The 15,023-nt window shown below is 40.1% G+C and overlaps 1 protein-coding gene across 1 annotated transcript; it reads right to left on the bottom strand.

The window, feature by feature from the left end:
- Positions 1 to 247: 247 nt before the first annotated feature.
- LOC140179178 (uncharacterized) lies at positions 248 to 721 on the bottom strand. The gene has a single exon (XM_072217835.1). It carries the CDS (start codon positions 719 to 721, stop codon positions 248 to 250), a length of 474 nt encoding a protein of 157 aa, XP_072073936.1.
- Positions 722 to 15,023: the final 14,302 nt, after the last annotated feature.

Genomic DNA, 15,023 nt, shown 5'->3' with positions numbered 1-15,023 from the left:
CGGCAATTTGCCGAGGATATGCTTGCCAATGGCTCGGCCTCCACCCACTTGGTATAATAATCAACAGTGACACTTAGGTACTTGACCTGCCCAAGTCCGATCGAGAAAGGTCCTAACAGGTCGACGCCCCATTGGGAGAATGGCCGGGAGGCCATCAGTAGGCTCAGTTCAGCCGCCGGTGCTTTGTAAAAGTTTGCGTTTTCCTGGCATTTCCTGCATTTTTTCACGAACTCTTTGGAATCCGCCATCATTGAGGGCAATAGTAGCCGGCCTTGACGAGTTTTCGAGCTAAGGCCTTTCCTCCGATGTGGTGGCCGCAACACTCCTCGTGGACTTTGCTTAATATGTAGTCCGTCTGGTTGGGGCCTAGGCACTTCAATAGAGGTTGGTTCAGGCCTTTCTTAAACAGCTGGCCTTGTATTATTGTATACTTGGCTGCTTCTCTCCTCAATGCTTTCGCCGTCTTTTTGTCATCAGGGAGTTTACTGTTTTTCAAGAAACCAGTGATCGGGTCCATCCATGAGGAGAAGTCGGCCACCCGGGTTATATGCAAGATCACTATTGGTTCCTTCACGAAACCTTGAATCAGCGATCGGTTCCCCGTTTCCGGCTTTGTGCTCGCCAGTTTTGATAAGAGATCGGCCCGTGAGTTCTTTTTCCTTAGAACGTGATGTACTGTGACCTCGTCAAACTCCTCGCTCAGCTTTTTGACCATCTCCATGTATTTTTGCAGCAGTGAGTCCCTGGCTTGACACGTTCCATTAATCTGTGATGTGACGACCTGAGAGTCACTGCATACTTCAACTCTGGTGGCCCCGACTTCCCTTGCCAAGAGTAGGCCGCCAAGAAGGGCCTTATACTCTGCTTGGTTGTTGGACACCGGGAACTCAAACTTGACTGATTGCTCATACACGACTCCAGTGGGGCTCTCTAGGATGATCCCTGCTCCTCCGAACGTTTGGTTGGAGGCTCTGTCTACATGGAGTTTCCACCATGTGCTCGGTGTCTCAGGGGGGGTTTCCTGTCACTTCGACCAGAAAATCGGCCATTGCTTGGGCCTTGATTGCATGCATGGGCTCGTACTGCAGGTCATACTGAGATAGTTCGATTGCCCAGGTCATCATCCTACCCGCCAAGTCGGGCTTTTGTAATACTTGTCGAATCGCTTGGTCCGTCCTGATGATTATCTGGTGTCCTTGGAAGTATTGTCGCAGCCTACGGGAGGAGGTCAAGAGCGCATATGGCAGCTTTTTCAACTTGCTATACCTCACTCTGCCCCTTGTAACGCCTTGCTCACAAAGTAGACCGGTTGCTGGATCTTCCCCACTTCCCGTACCAGGACGGTCGCTAAAGCCTCATCAGTTACTGCTAAGTACAAGTATAATGTCTCTCCATTTCAGGGTTTGCCGAGGACAGGTGGTGCTAAGATTATATTCTTGTAGTGATTGAAGGCTTCCTCGCACGCCGGGGTCCATTCGAACACTATTCCTTTTTTTTTTATCAAGTTGAGAACGGAAGAGCTTTAGCAGTCGGCGCACTAAGGAAACGGGATAGCGCCGTGAGTCTCCCCGTCAGTCTCTATACATCTTTGACACATCCTGGGCTCGTCATCCGTAGGATTACTTCACATTTCTCCGGGTTGGCTTTCACTCCTCTCTGGGTTATCATAAAACCTAAAAACTTCCCGGCTTCCATGGCGAAGGCGCACTTGAGGGGGTTAAGCCTCATGTTGTGCCACCGAAGAGATGCGAACACGGTCTCTAGATCACTGATGAGGTCTTCGGCCTGGGCGGTCTTCATCAGGATGTCGTCTACGTACACTTCCACCATGTTGCCGATAAGACTGCTAAATACCTTGTTCATCAGCCTTTGATACGTAGCTCCTACATTTTTTAGTCTAAACGGCATCACCTTATAGCTGTATGTACCCCCTGGCGTTATGAATGCCATTTTCTCCTCGTCTAGCCGGTGCATCGGTATCTGGTTATAGCCAGAGTATGTATCCATGAAACTCAGAAACCGATACCCCGTGGCCGCGTCTACTAGGGCATCGATGTTAGAGAGGGGGAAGGAATCCTTGGGACAGGCCTTGTTAAGATCATAATAATCCACGCACATTCTCCACTTCCTATTGGCTTTCTTGACGAGGACCACGTTCAACAGCCAAGTCGAGTAGTCCAGTTCTCGAATGAACCCCGCTTTTAGTAGGCTGGCCGTTTGCTTGGCCACCTCGTCGACTCTTTCTTGGGACATTTTCCTTCTTCTCTGTGCCACCGGTTTAGCTTCTGCCTTCACAGCCAGGTGGTGTGACATGAACTGGGGGTCAATCCCCAGCATGTCGGCTGGTGTCCAAGCGAACAGGTCACCGTTTGCCCGGATCATTTCCAACAATGGTTCTTTCAAGTCACGAGGGAGGTTTCTGTTCACGAAGGTAAACTTTTCTTCTGAGTCATCGACCCTAAACTTCTTGAGGTCTCCTTCAGGTTCTGACCTGGGCTTGTCGTCGACCCTGGTGTTGTCGCATGCGACTGCCGTTTCCAAATCTCCCTTGATGGATCCAACCGACCCATCATTCGCAACAAACTTCATTATCAGTAGCTTGGTACAAATCACTGCTCCGAACTCATTGATGGTTTTCCTTCCCAAGATGAGGTTGTAGGCCGTGGAGTCCCTTAGAACAACGAACTCCACCATTACCGACCTCTTTCCTCGGCCTCCTCCTATGGAGACTGGTAGGAAGACTATCCCATTAGGCTTGATAAAGTTATCGCCTAAGCCGACCACACCGTGTTGGTGGGTTTTCAGGTCGGTACCTCGGAGGCCCAGAGTATCAAACACGTTGCGGAACATGATGTTCGAATCGGCTCTGTGTCTACGAGGATTCGCCTGACCAGGCCAGTTCCCACTGTTGCTGTGATCACCATAGGAGGGTTCTCCGGCAAGTCGTCAAACCATTGGTCCTCTGGTCCGAATGATATTGATGGGACCCTATTGAGGGAAGGTACGGGAGTAGACAATGACACAGCCAAGACTTTGGCATCTTTCCTGCATGCCGAATTTGACTTGGGGAAAACGTCTCTCCTGACTACAACATTCACAATGGTGAGGCCGCGTTCATTGTCCTCCTCGGGTTCTTGTCTCGGTATCACGGCACGGCTCCTGTCATCGCCAGATTGGTTGCGATCCCGCCTCCTGGGTTCTTTTATGAGGTGAGAGAACTCTGCCAGCTTACCTTCTCGGATCGCCTACTCCAAAGCATCCTTCAAATAGAAACAATCTTGGGTCTTGTGGCCGAAGCCCTTGTGGTAGTCGCGGTAGAGATTTTTGTTCCCTCCAGTTCTATCCTTGAGTTGTCGGGGCCTCGACAGGATCCCTTTGTCGACTATCTGCTGGTATACCTCGACGATCAGGGCTGTCAAGGGGGTGTAGTTAGTAAACTTTCCTACCCGGGGGAACGGCTTGAAGGCTTTAGCTGGCGCTCCGTCCTTGGAGTGCTCCTTAGGCCTTTCCCCATTACCGGGCTGACGAACAGGGTTATAGGCGGGCTGCCGCTTGTTGGCTGCCACGACTTGGCTAACCTCCTCATCATTGATATACTCTCTAGCCACATTTTGGATTTCTTGCATTGTCCACACGGGCTTTGTGGTAAGGTGCTTCCTAAAATCTTCGTTCAGCAACCTGTTCGTCAAGCATAAACTGGCCACCGAGTCGGTCAGGCTGTCAATCTCCAAGCATTCATCATTAAACCTATTCAGGCTTCATCGTGGTCGTGGGTTCATTCTCCACGGACGGCGCCAATGTTTGGTACTTCGTGTCCCGAACGGGTCGGTGATGCTTTGAGGGTGCAATGATGGGAACCGGCTTGGGACCAGGTCTCTAGTGAGTGAGGGCTGAGACTTCGCAACGTCCCGAGCTGTTGTGGTGTGAAAGGGAGAGCCACCTGCAATGACACTCCGACGCCCAAGTCAGAGTTTGTACAAATGGCTGTAAGAGTATGGAGGTAGTGACGTACTTTGGGGGAGGGGTAAGGCCCTCCCCTTATATATCCTGCCCCTTAGGGCAGGTCCCACAGGATTCTTGCTCCTTCCAGGAAATTTCCTCTTTCCAGCTGTAACAAGCCGTCCCGGAAGAGAGGGAGTGTCCGGGCGTTCTTATCGGGTCGCTGCTTGACGCCTCGCCGGATCGGCCGGTCGGGCCAGGGCGCCGCCTCAGGCGGGCTGGGCCGGAACAAATTCCATATCAAATGTTGTGGTTAGCACATCATATCTCACCATTTTGTCACCCCTAACCATGCACGGGTAACGCTCCCACATGGACACGATAGCACAATATTAGATGCTTTAGCCGTTAGCACCACTGAACTTTCCTATTTTGAATGGTGCTTTGTCCTTAACTTAATTTTTTGGATACTATTATTTTTATTTTATTTGTTTATTTATTTTGTGATTAGTGTTTAGCACAATTTTTTAACGTTTATGTTCTTATTTTAGATTTTTTCCTTCTCTTACCATAAGTGTTGGTTTTTTAGTTATGTTATTGCTCTTATAAAAAATATTGTTTCATCGTTATTTATTTATAAAATGTAAATATTAGTTAATTATAATAATTTGTATAAAATGCTAAAAATGAGTTCTTTTAAATAGACGTGCTAAATTCTTAAGATCTTTTAAGTTAAGATTTTGAAGCGCGAGTTCAATTAACTTCTATAATAAAATAAAATATCACTATAATTAAACTAAATAACTATATATTATCTCATTTTTTTTAAATTAGCCTATGATAAAAATTAGAATACTATGGGGTATTAATTACATTAATTCTTTCTAAAATTCTTAAAATTTTATTCTAAATTTAATCATGAGCGTTGGTTAAATTTGATCTTTATTAAGATAAAAAATTTGGTGTTTAATACGAAAGTAAAACTCCAGAGTGAGCCAAAAGAAACACCTAGCTAATTACACCTGAATCACAAAGTAAGATTCTATTTAACTTATTCCCAGGTTGGATTTAGAGAGAGTAGTCCTTCATGTTCTTTGCTCCTTGCTTGGCTAACCAATCAGCAGCATGATTTGTTTCTCTTCGAACCAAGGCAAATTGAACTTCCCAGTCTCAGCTTAACAAGTTCTTAATTTCAGATAGAATATCCTGGTCACCCAACATATTGGAGCCAAAAATATTTGACAGAATATTAAAAACACAAAGAGAATTTGTCTCGCAAATAACTCTTTGGTACCTAACTTTCCAAACCAAAATTAAACCACCTCAAACCGCATAGAACTCGCAAAGGTATATAAACCAGAAGGGCAAGGAACCAGAATGGCTAAACACCCACTCACCAACATCATTTATAAGTATACAACCAAAACCAGCCTGCTGACTATCATGAAAGATGCTAGCATCACACTTTAATTTGATTATTCTGGCAGGAAGAGGTTCCCAAGTGAACTTATAGACAGGGAATGCAAGAGATATTGCCCACTGTTGCTTCGAACTAGATCATTGACAAAGCTCCGAGATAAAACAATAGTCTTCTCCTCAGACCAAGCAGCATCAAAATAATATTCTTGGCATCTACTCCTCCAGATTCACCACATTCCAACTACGATCAACTCCTCCCTACTACAAAGAGATTGGGCTAACCAGGATTGGATGTTGGTAGTTCCAGAATTGAGAGAACGATTGAGAAATGGCTCAAGAAGATTCCAAACAACCTTGGCTTTGTCGCACTCCTTAAAGCAATTCTAAACCGTCTCGGCATAATAGCCACAACAATGACAAATATTGTTATCAACCAAACCTGTTCTAAAATGAAAATCTTTTGTAGGCACAGCATCATGGCAAATAAGCCAAATTAAAAGATGGACCTTCTCAATGGAATCAAGCTTCCATATCCAAGACCAGTTCACATTCTCCTCCCATTGGTATTTTCTCGTTGCCATCCAGTTATAGCCACTCCTCGTACTATATTCTTTCGACACAGCCGGATCCCAAAGCTACCCAAGGCCATTTAAAATTTTAATAAGGGATGGAAGATTAACCAAAATATTTCTAATATCCAAAGGAATAGGGGTTTTTAAGTTGTCAAGATGCCAAATACTATTATGAACCACATCTCCAACTAAATAATTCAACTAAAAAATGTGTATAAAAGAAAGAAGCTCACCCAACTTGCCAAACGGATTTCAAGTGTCATTCTAAAGAGATTGTTGGTCACCTCCTGAACACTAGACAAGGCCATCTCTCAAACTATTATAAGCTTTAACAATGTTATTCCAAACATTTAATGCACTCTTGAAATTTTTCAAAATTCTGAAATCTATGAGATATTTGGATGCCAAGATTTGTATCCACAATTTATCTTTGGAGTGCAGAATATGTCAAATCAATTTCTAAAGCAATACTAGATTAGCACATTTAGAGTCTTTAATGCCAAGGTCACCCAGCTTCCTAGGAGCTACCACTCTGTCCTACTTAACAAGAGACAAACTTTTCCCATTAGTTCGTTCGCTCCATAAAAATTGTGTTACCATTGAATCAATTTTATTACAAGCATATATAAGCAAAAGAGATACCTGCATTTGATAAACCTGAATGAAAGAAAAAATTGATTTAACATGGTAAAGCTTTTCGACCTTGTTAAGCAGCTATTCTTTCCAACTAACCAATCTACTTTGAATTTTTTTTTCCAAAACTTCCTTAACAATTTTCCTTGCTGCCCTGTCATGCGAGATATTAACACCTAAATACTTTTTCAAATTCTAAGTAAAACGAATATTAGAGATCCTGGACAGAATATCTTTCCTCCTCTGAGATATATTCTTAGAGAACTATGCTTTCAATTTAGCAATATTTACTTTAAGGCCAAAAGCCTTGGTAAATATATTGAGAGTATTTATAATCATTTTTTCCTAACTCCTTGTAACTTTGCCAAAAAGAAGAAAATCATCTACAAACATTAGATAGAAAATTCTTAGTCCATCTTTAGTCACAATAACAAGAATTCAAAAACTATTTAAAACAAGATGAGATATAAGACAAGCCAAATGTTTCATACACATAACAAAAAGATATGGAGACATTGAATCATAGTCTCAAACCTCTTTGCGAAGAGAAGCTAGGCAACCTGTCACCATTCCATAAACAAAAAATGACAAGAAACAAACACATCTCATGATCAAGCTCACTATGTTATTGGGGGGCTCAAAACTTTTCAAAGAATGACTCAAGAATCTCCAATTCACCCTATCATATGTCTTCTCTAAATTAATTTTAAAAGCTATTATACCCTTCTTAGATTTAGTTTTCTTCATCAAGTGCAGAATCTCCTGAGCCACAATTATATAATCACTTAACCCTTGGGATAAAGCCACTCTAAATGGGGCTCGCTACATTAGATAGAAAAAGGGCGAAAGCGATTAACCAAGACCTTCATAATTATCTTATATATAAATTACATAAGCTAATAGGCCTAAAATCTTTCATGGTTATCAGTGAATCTACCATAGGAGTGAGCACAAGCAAAGTCTCAAAAATAGTTAGATCCATAGGCTCCCCGAAGAAGGCTTTAGCAACGATCTACCAAATGTTTTGACCAAAAACATCCTAATATTTTTTGTAGAAAATAGCGTGAAAATCATCCAAGCTAAGTGCTTTAAAAGAACTCATACCCACGACAGCTTGCCTTACTTCTTCAAAGCTAACAGCTTCCGTTCACTTATTGCAAGCAACCTGACTAAGTTGGAGAAGGGGAATGTTCTTGAGAGAATCAACGATAACATCCTCTTGGCTACAAAAAAGCTTCTGAAAATACAAATTAGCCTTCGCTTGTAGGCATATAGCATCATTTGACCAAGTACCATCCTCAAGCATGAGACAATGGATCTTGTTCCTTTTTTGCCTTACAATAGTTTGTAACTGGAAGAAACTTGTATTTATATATTCAAATTTCATCCACTGTTCTCTAGATTTTTGGTACCATAATAGTTCTTCCTGGACAAGAATAGAATTAAGGTCATCTTGGCTTATTTCCTCCTTTTCTAGCTAATAGGAATCATCTAACCATTCCAAAAGTTTTGAGATGCTATTAATGTGACTTTCCAAATCATTTTTTTAACAAAGACATTACCAAAAAACTTCTTTGTTGAATTTTTGCGCATCTTTCGCTCTTCAGAGAAATTTCTAATCATGTTTGGTGAACCCAATTTCCAAGGCTTCTGGACAATATCCTGGAAAAAAGGATGCATTATCCATGCAACTTAGAAGTGAAAAGGATGATACTTCTTTAGCTTGTTGGCATCTTCATGCTTGCATCTAACTAAAGTAGGAGAATGATCTAAATGGAACCTGCCAAAAACTTCCCAAAAGCCTGAGAATCTAAAGCGACAGTCCTAATTAACAAAGGCTTTGTCTAGTTTTTTCGCAACATCCAAGTCGCCCCTAACCTTTCTAAACCAAGTGAATCTTTTTCTGGATGACCCCAAATCTATAAGACCACATTCATCCATAGCAGCAGTAAAGAATTCGACTTTAGAAGAGTTAAAGGCCCTACCCCTGACCTCCGAAGCTACTAGAACTTCATTGAAATCACCCAGCATTAGCCAAGGAATCCGAATTTCCACTTCCAGCTTATCAAGATAATCCCATAATGCATAACGCCTATGAGCTTGGGGATGGGTATACACTGCAGAACAAACCCACATATAACTTCCTTTACAAACCTCAAAGGTAACATAGTGCTATGTGATCTCCATAACTCTACTATTCCTCTAGGATTGCTCTGCTAGCACCTAAAAACCACCACTCGTTCCTTTCACTTTAGAAATTCCAATATCATAATAACGCAGCTTATTCTAAAAATTCTTTATCTTTTTAAAGATAATATGAGTTTCAATGGCAATAAAAAATGCAGAATGATACTTCCTAATTAATCTTTTATAGTGAACACGGACTAGAGTACTAGATGCCCCTCTCACATTCCATGATAAAAAGCTAAAGTTTTCACTATCCATACATACATACATACATACATACATATATATAGGAGGCCAAAAGAATAACATAGCACCTAACTTATTGCTCACCGACAATGTCTTCCTAACTTCTTTCCCTTTTCCATTGTGCTTATCATCTGAGCATTCCGATTTCTCTGTGAATTGCACCCTTCCTTCATCTTGTGGTGAATTTTGCAAGGAATTCGGTCTCGCTCGCTTCCTATTAGAGTTGAAAGGTGGTGTCGCACGAGGTCCCTCTCCCTTTCCTTTAGATTTATCACCACTTGCAAGAGGCGAAGGTAAAGGCGTGCCCATGGCAGGGAGATGTTGCTTCAGAGGACTGATGCATGAGTATCTTATGCACTTTTCATTAGTATTTCTTATAGAAAAGTTGTGAGTTTTACTTAATAATTATATGATTTTTAAGAATATTCTATTAGTACTTTAATTTTCTTGATTTCATGATTCTTGTAGGAAAATGTTAGGAAAAGAGAAGCAAAAGAATAGGAAGGAACCCAGAATTGAAGACAAGTGCAAAGAGAATTCATTAATGCTGTCGACCCTAGCCTCCTCACACTCCAAGAAACATAACTTGAGCTACAAATGTCCAATTGAAGCGATTCTAGCGGCATTAGAAAGCCAACTTTTAGATCTTTTAAACAATATATAATAGTTTATACTTTCTCTCTAGCATCACGGCGCTAAACGCCACGACCCGACGTTTAACGCTGTAAGTCTAGAAGTTCGTGCAAACTCTCTGTTTGGTGGCGTTAAATGCTACGACACGGCGTTTAGCGCCAGACGCTTTGTAAAATGTGCCAAGGATGTACGCTAGTGGCATTAAACGTCACTACCTGGCATTTAGCGCCAGGAGTCCCGTAACACCAGAATTGCTCTCTGTCGAGCAATGGCGTTTAGCGCTAGTAGCGCGTTTTCCACTCTCCATGGAAGACTTAGTTTTAATTTTTATGTAAGTTTTAAATTAAGAAAAGTTAATTTTTAGGGTTTAGAATTTTAGTTTCATATCAATTAAAATTAGATATAAAAGGAAAAAGGATTTATCCATGCGGGCTCTCTCTTCTTCTTCTTCCTCATTCCGTACTTTTACATTTTTTTACTTTAGGTTTTTCTCTGAGCTATGAGCAACTAAACCTCCATTGTTAAGGTTAGGAGTTCTGTTATTTTAATGGATTAATACTATTGTCATTCTACTCTTAATCAATACACTGTTTAATATTCAAGGATTAATTTCGTTTTTCATCCTAGTAATTAGAGTATATTCGAAGATAACTCTTCTTCTAATTGAATTCTTGTTGAATCTTGAAAAAGTTAACTCACTTGAATTACAGCTTGAAATTAATTCCCCACAATTCTCTAATTACCTGTATGTAATGCGATACGTGACATATAATCGTCTTATCCTTGGGTACCTAGGGTTTGTGTGGCTTATAAACTAGAATTGGACTTAACCTTCTAATTTAAATTAAGTGACTAAGGAATCAGCGATTGATTTGGTTAGAGGAGATTAAATTACTAAGGAATTAGGATTTAATCACTTAAGGTTTGCCATGAATTAAATCTTTGCATGATTAAAGTGTGTGATAAGAACTGTTAATCTGAAAATTTAACATCTCTAAAGCCTTAACTGTTTTCTCATACTATTTTCACCAACCAATAACTGTTTGCTTTCTCTTATTCTCTAATTGCTGTTTTATGCAATTTGAATCGAAATCACTCAATTTAGTTTGTCTGACTAGTCTAATCACTCAACTATTGTTGCTCAGTCCATTAATCTTCGTGTGATCGACATTCACTTACCTGAGTTATTACTTGGTATGAGCCGGTGCATTTTCGGTTAGTTTGTGGTATTTGAAATCCACAACCAAGTTTTTGGCACCGTTGCCGGGGAGTAACTGTGATTGACAACTACCCGTTGTTTGATTACCTACATTAGACATTTTCTTGCTTTAATTTGCTTAATTTTTCCTTTTTAATTTTTGAATTCTCTTCTTGATTTTTTTTTGTTTTGTTCATTTTATTTTCTTATTTTTCCTTCTTAGTTTTGATTTTTTTTCTTTAATTTTCTTCTTCATTTTTGAAAATTTTCTCTCTTTTGTTTAACTTATTTTATTTCTTCTACTCAGTTTACCTCACTGGGAATTTTCTTCACTCTGACATAGAGATTCTCACTTTTTCTTGTTTTCTTTTTGTTTATGAGTAGGAACAGGGACAAGTAACCTCTTCTTGATTTTAATCCAGAGATTAAAAGAACCGTTAGAAGACGCCAATAACAAGCTAGAGGTTTTAGAGCTGTTGAAAGTCTCAGAGACAATTCTAAGGAGGAAGCTGAAAAAATCACCATGGAGCCAAATAACAACAACAATGTTGTTATTCCTAATGCTCTTAATGCTCCTGAGCAACCTAGAAAGACTCTTAGTTCTTACACTGCTTAAAATCCCACTTTCTACAGCAGTAGCATTATTGTATCCCCCTGTGAATGCTAATAATTTTGAGTTGAAGCCTCAACTCATTACTTTAGCACAACAAAATTGTCAGTTTCATGGACTCCCACAGGAAGATCCAAACTTGTTCATCTTCAATTTTCTGCAGATTTATGATACAATAAAGACTAATGGAGTCCATCCTGACGTCTAGCAATGGCTTGACACACAATCCAAGGAGAGTCTGAATACATGGGATAATGTGATTAGCAAATTCCTAACTAAATTCTTTCCACCTCAGATGCTGACCAAGCTGAAAACTGATGTTCATACTTTCTGACAAAGAGAGTGTGAATCTCTTTATGAAGCTTGAGAGAGGTACAAGGTGATGCTCAGAAAGTGTCTTCCCAACATGTTTTCAGACTGGATACAGTTACAGATACTTTATGATAGAGTTACTGAGGCTGCCAGAATGTCTTTGTATAATTCTGCATAAGGATCTCTTCACATGAAGAAGACCACTGATGAGGCTCTAGAGTTGATTGAGATGATTGCCAACAATCAATATTTATAATCTTTTGAGAGAAACGCCATGAGGAAGGGAGTCATAGAACTAGATGATTTAGATACCATTCTTCCTCAGAATAAAGCCATGTTTCAACAAATAAATGCCATCACTCAACACTTGGATGGATTACAAGTCTCAGTTATTAATACTCAAGATGCTTCTTATGACATCAATGGTGGATTTTCTCAAGGTAAGAGTTATGATTATGGTCAATTTCCCTCTAAATAGGTTAATTACATGGACAATTCCTCCAGACCTCATAATAATGATCCTTTTTCCAAGACATACAATCCAGGATGGAGGAATTGATGAGTGAATATTTTATACGCTATTTGGCATCATTTTCATATAGTTTTCATTATATTTTGTTTAAGTTTTATTATATTTTCATATGTTTTAGTTCTAAATTTACATTTTTTTATTCTACTTTGAGTTTGTGTATTTTTTGGTGATTTCAGGTATTTTCTGGCTAAAATTGAGGAGTTTGAGCAAAAGTCTGATTCAGAGACAGAGAAAGCACTACAGATGCTGTCAGGATCTGACCTCCATACACTCAAAGGAGCTTTTCTGGAGCTACAGAAGTCCAAATGGCGTACTCTCAATGGCTGTGGAAAGCTAACATCTAGGGTTTTCCTGAAATATATAATAGTCCATAATTTGTTTCGAAAATGAAGGCCCAAAACTGGCATTCAACGCCAGCTACTGCCCACTAGTCCCATTCTTGGCGTCCAGCACCCATAGGAGAGCAGCTGGCATCCAATGCCCAAAAGAGAGTCCTTATCCAGCGTTCAACGCCCCTAAGGGGTACTAGCACATGGAGACACCCTTAGCTCAGCCCAAACGCTCACCAAGTGGGCCCAGAAAGTGGATTTTCGCACTACAAGACTAGTTTATCTTATTTCTGTAACTCTTAGTTAGCAGATTAGTATATATACAAGAGTTCACCCTTGTTAGAGGACTCTTGCCCACTTTTACGTTTTTCATTGTATTTTTAAACAGCATGAGACACTAACCTCTTAAGGTTAAGGTTAGGAGCTCTGCTGAGTTTCATGGATCAATAATATTAATGTTCTATCTCAATATGTCTGATTCTATTCTCTTATGCAACCTCGTTCTTCATCTCATGAATTAAGGGTGACCCGTGATAATCACCCTTGTTCTATATGGGTTCCGTGCGAGTCCTGACCTGGATAGATTGAACTAAAGCTAGAGATTGCATTGCGGATTCCAATAGAGCATTTGAGCAACTTTGGATACGTGACATGAAATTTCGTTGACTATGGGTGCGTGAGGTCTCTGTGGCGTTAAGGCTAGAGTCAGAGAAGCAGCACTTTCTGATCCAGAAGATCTGCCTTGTCTGTGGCACCTTGAGTAGGATCGTGAAGGGAAGTGGATTGCTTAGAGCTTCATCTTCTGCTACAGTAAGAAACCTAGAGGTGGCTTGATGAGAGGACATGATTCATCTCAACATGGTGGATTGCTGTAGTAGAGGAGGTTAACTTGATGAGAGGACATGAGTTAATCACTTACAGTTACCATGGAAGGAATTAGAAAGTTATTGAAGTAGACTGTAAGAAAAGTTAATCCGGAAAGACAAAGCATCTTCGAAACCTCAATTGTTCTATCACCATTGATTTCTCATCTATCTAGTAATGTTTTATTTATTTATTCTGTTTTATGTTTTTTTCTTGTGACAACTATAATTTCTATCTGCCTAACTAAGATTTGCAAGGTAACTACTGCTTGCTCAAACCAACAATCTCTGTGGGATCGACCCTCACTCACTTGAGGTATTACTTGGACAACCCGGTATAATTGCCAGTCTATCTGTACGAATTCTACAGAGCCAGTTTTGTGCACTAGGAATCACCCAAATTTAGGATGAAAAATCAACAACAGAGGCAACAAAACTTTAATAACAATCATGGCCATCAAAATAATTTCAATTGGAACAATTTCAACAACAACAATCCACCATCCAGTTCTCAGAAATTTTCTAAAGAAGGTTTAGTTGCAGAACTCTCCAAGAATACTATTAGTTTTATGCAGGAAATCAGAGTTTTAATTAGGAACTTAGAGGTTCAGATGGGTCAAGTAGCCACACAAGTTGCTGAAATTGATAAGAGGTCCACCAATACCTTTCCTAGTAACACAATTCCAAATCCAAGAGAGGAGAGTAAGGCTATCACCTTGATAAGTGGACAAGTGGCAAGTACGGAAGCACAAATTATTGAGGAGCCGATTAACAAAGAAGCTCCGAAAAAGGAATAAGCCAAGGAGAAGCACACCCTTGAGAGGCACCCTGATAATTCTTTTCTGGTGGATGTTGAGCAATACAAGGTGAAGTCTCTAGTGCTGGAGTATATGTCCAAAATTCCATACCCTCTGAGGCTTAAAAAAGAAACCAAAGACAAGTAGTTTTTAAAGTTCTTGGAAGTTTTCAGAAAATTACAAATTAATATTCATGAGGTGTTGGAGTAAATGCCTCTCTATGTTAAATTCATGAAGGAGTTGTTATTCAAGAAGAGGATTTTAAAATGAGACGAGACAGTGGTCATGACCAAGGAATGTAGTGCTATCATTCAGAGTAATTTGCCAAGAAAGATGCAAGATCCGAGAAGCTTTCAAATACCATGTACCATCAGGAGCACATGATGTTCGGTTTCTTGTACGGTCTAGAATTTCACAAATAAAATCTCGTTGCAAGTATAGTTCTAAACCAACAAAGAATCCTCACATGCAAAAATATTGGTTGTCACATGTACAAACCCCAATAAGAATTAACCGAAGTATTTAAACTTCAGGTCGTCTCGCAAGGAATTGCAATGAAGTGCTCAATTATTGGCTATGAAGATCAAGGGGGTTTGATTTTTGTAATTGGCAAGAAAAATAAATGACAAGAAAGTAAAATGTCAAGAACTAATAAAATAAAGGAAAAGTACTATTAGCTAGACATAGGTAATTGAGATCACCATCCTTGTCAACAAACCATATATTGACAATTATGAGGAACCAAGCTCATTA

This window comes from Arachis hypogaea, chromosome 15 (genome assembly GCF_003086295.3).
Source record: "Arachis hypogaea cultivar Tifrunner chromosome 15, arahy.Tifrunner.gnm2.J5K5, whole genome shotgun sequence".
Lineage (NCBI taxonomy): Eukaryota > Viridiplantae > Streptophyta > Magnoliopsida > Fabales > Fabaceae > Arachis > Arachis hypogaea.
Note: the sequence above shows the minus strand (reverse complement) of the source record. Positions and strands in the feature narration are given on the sequence as shown.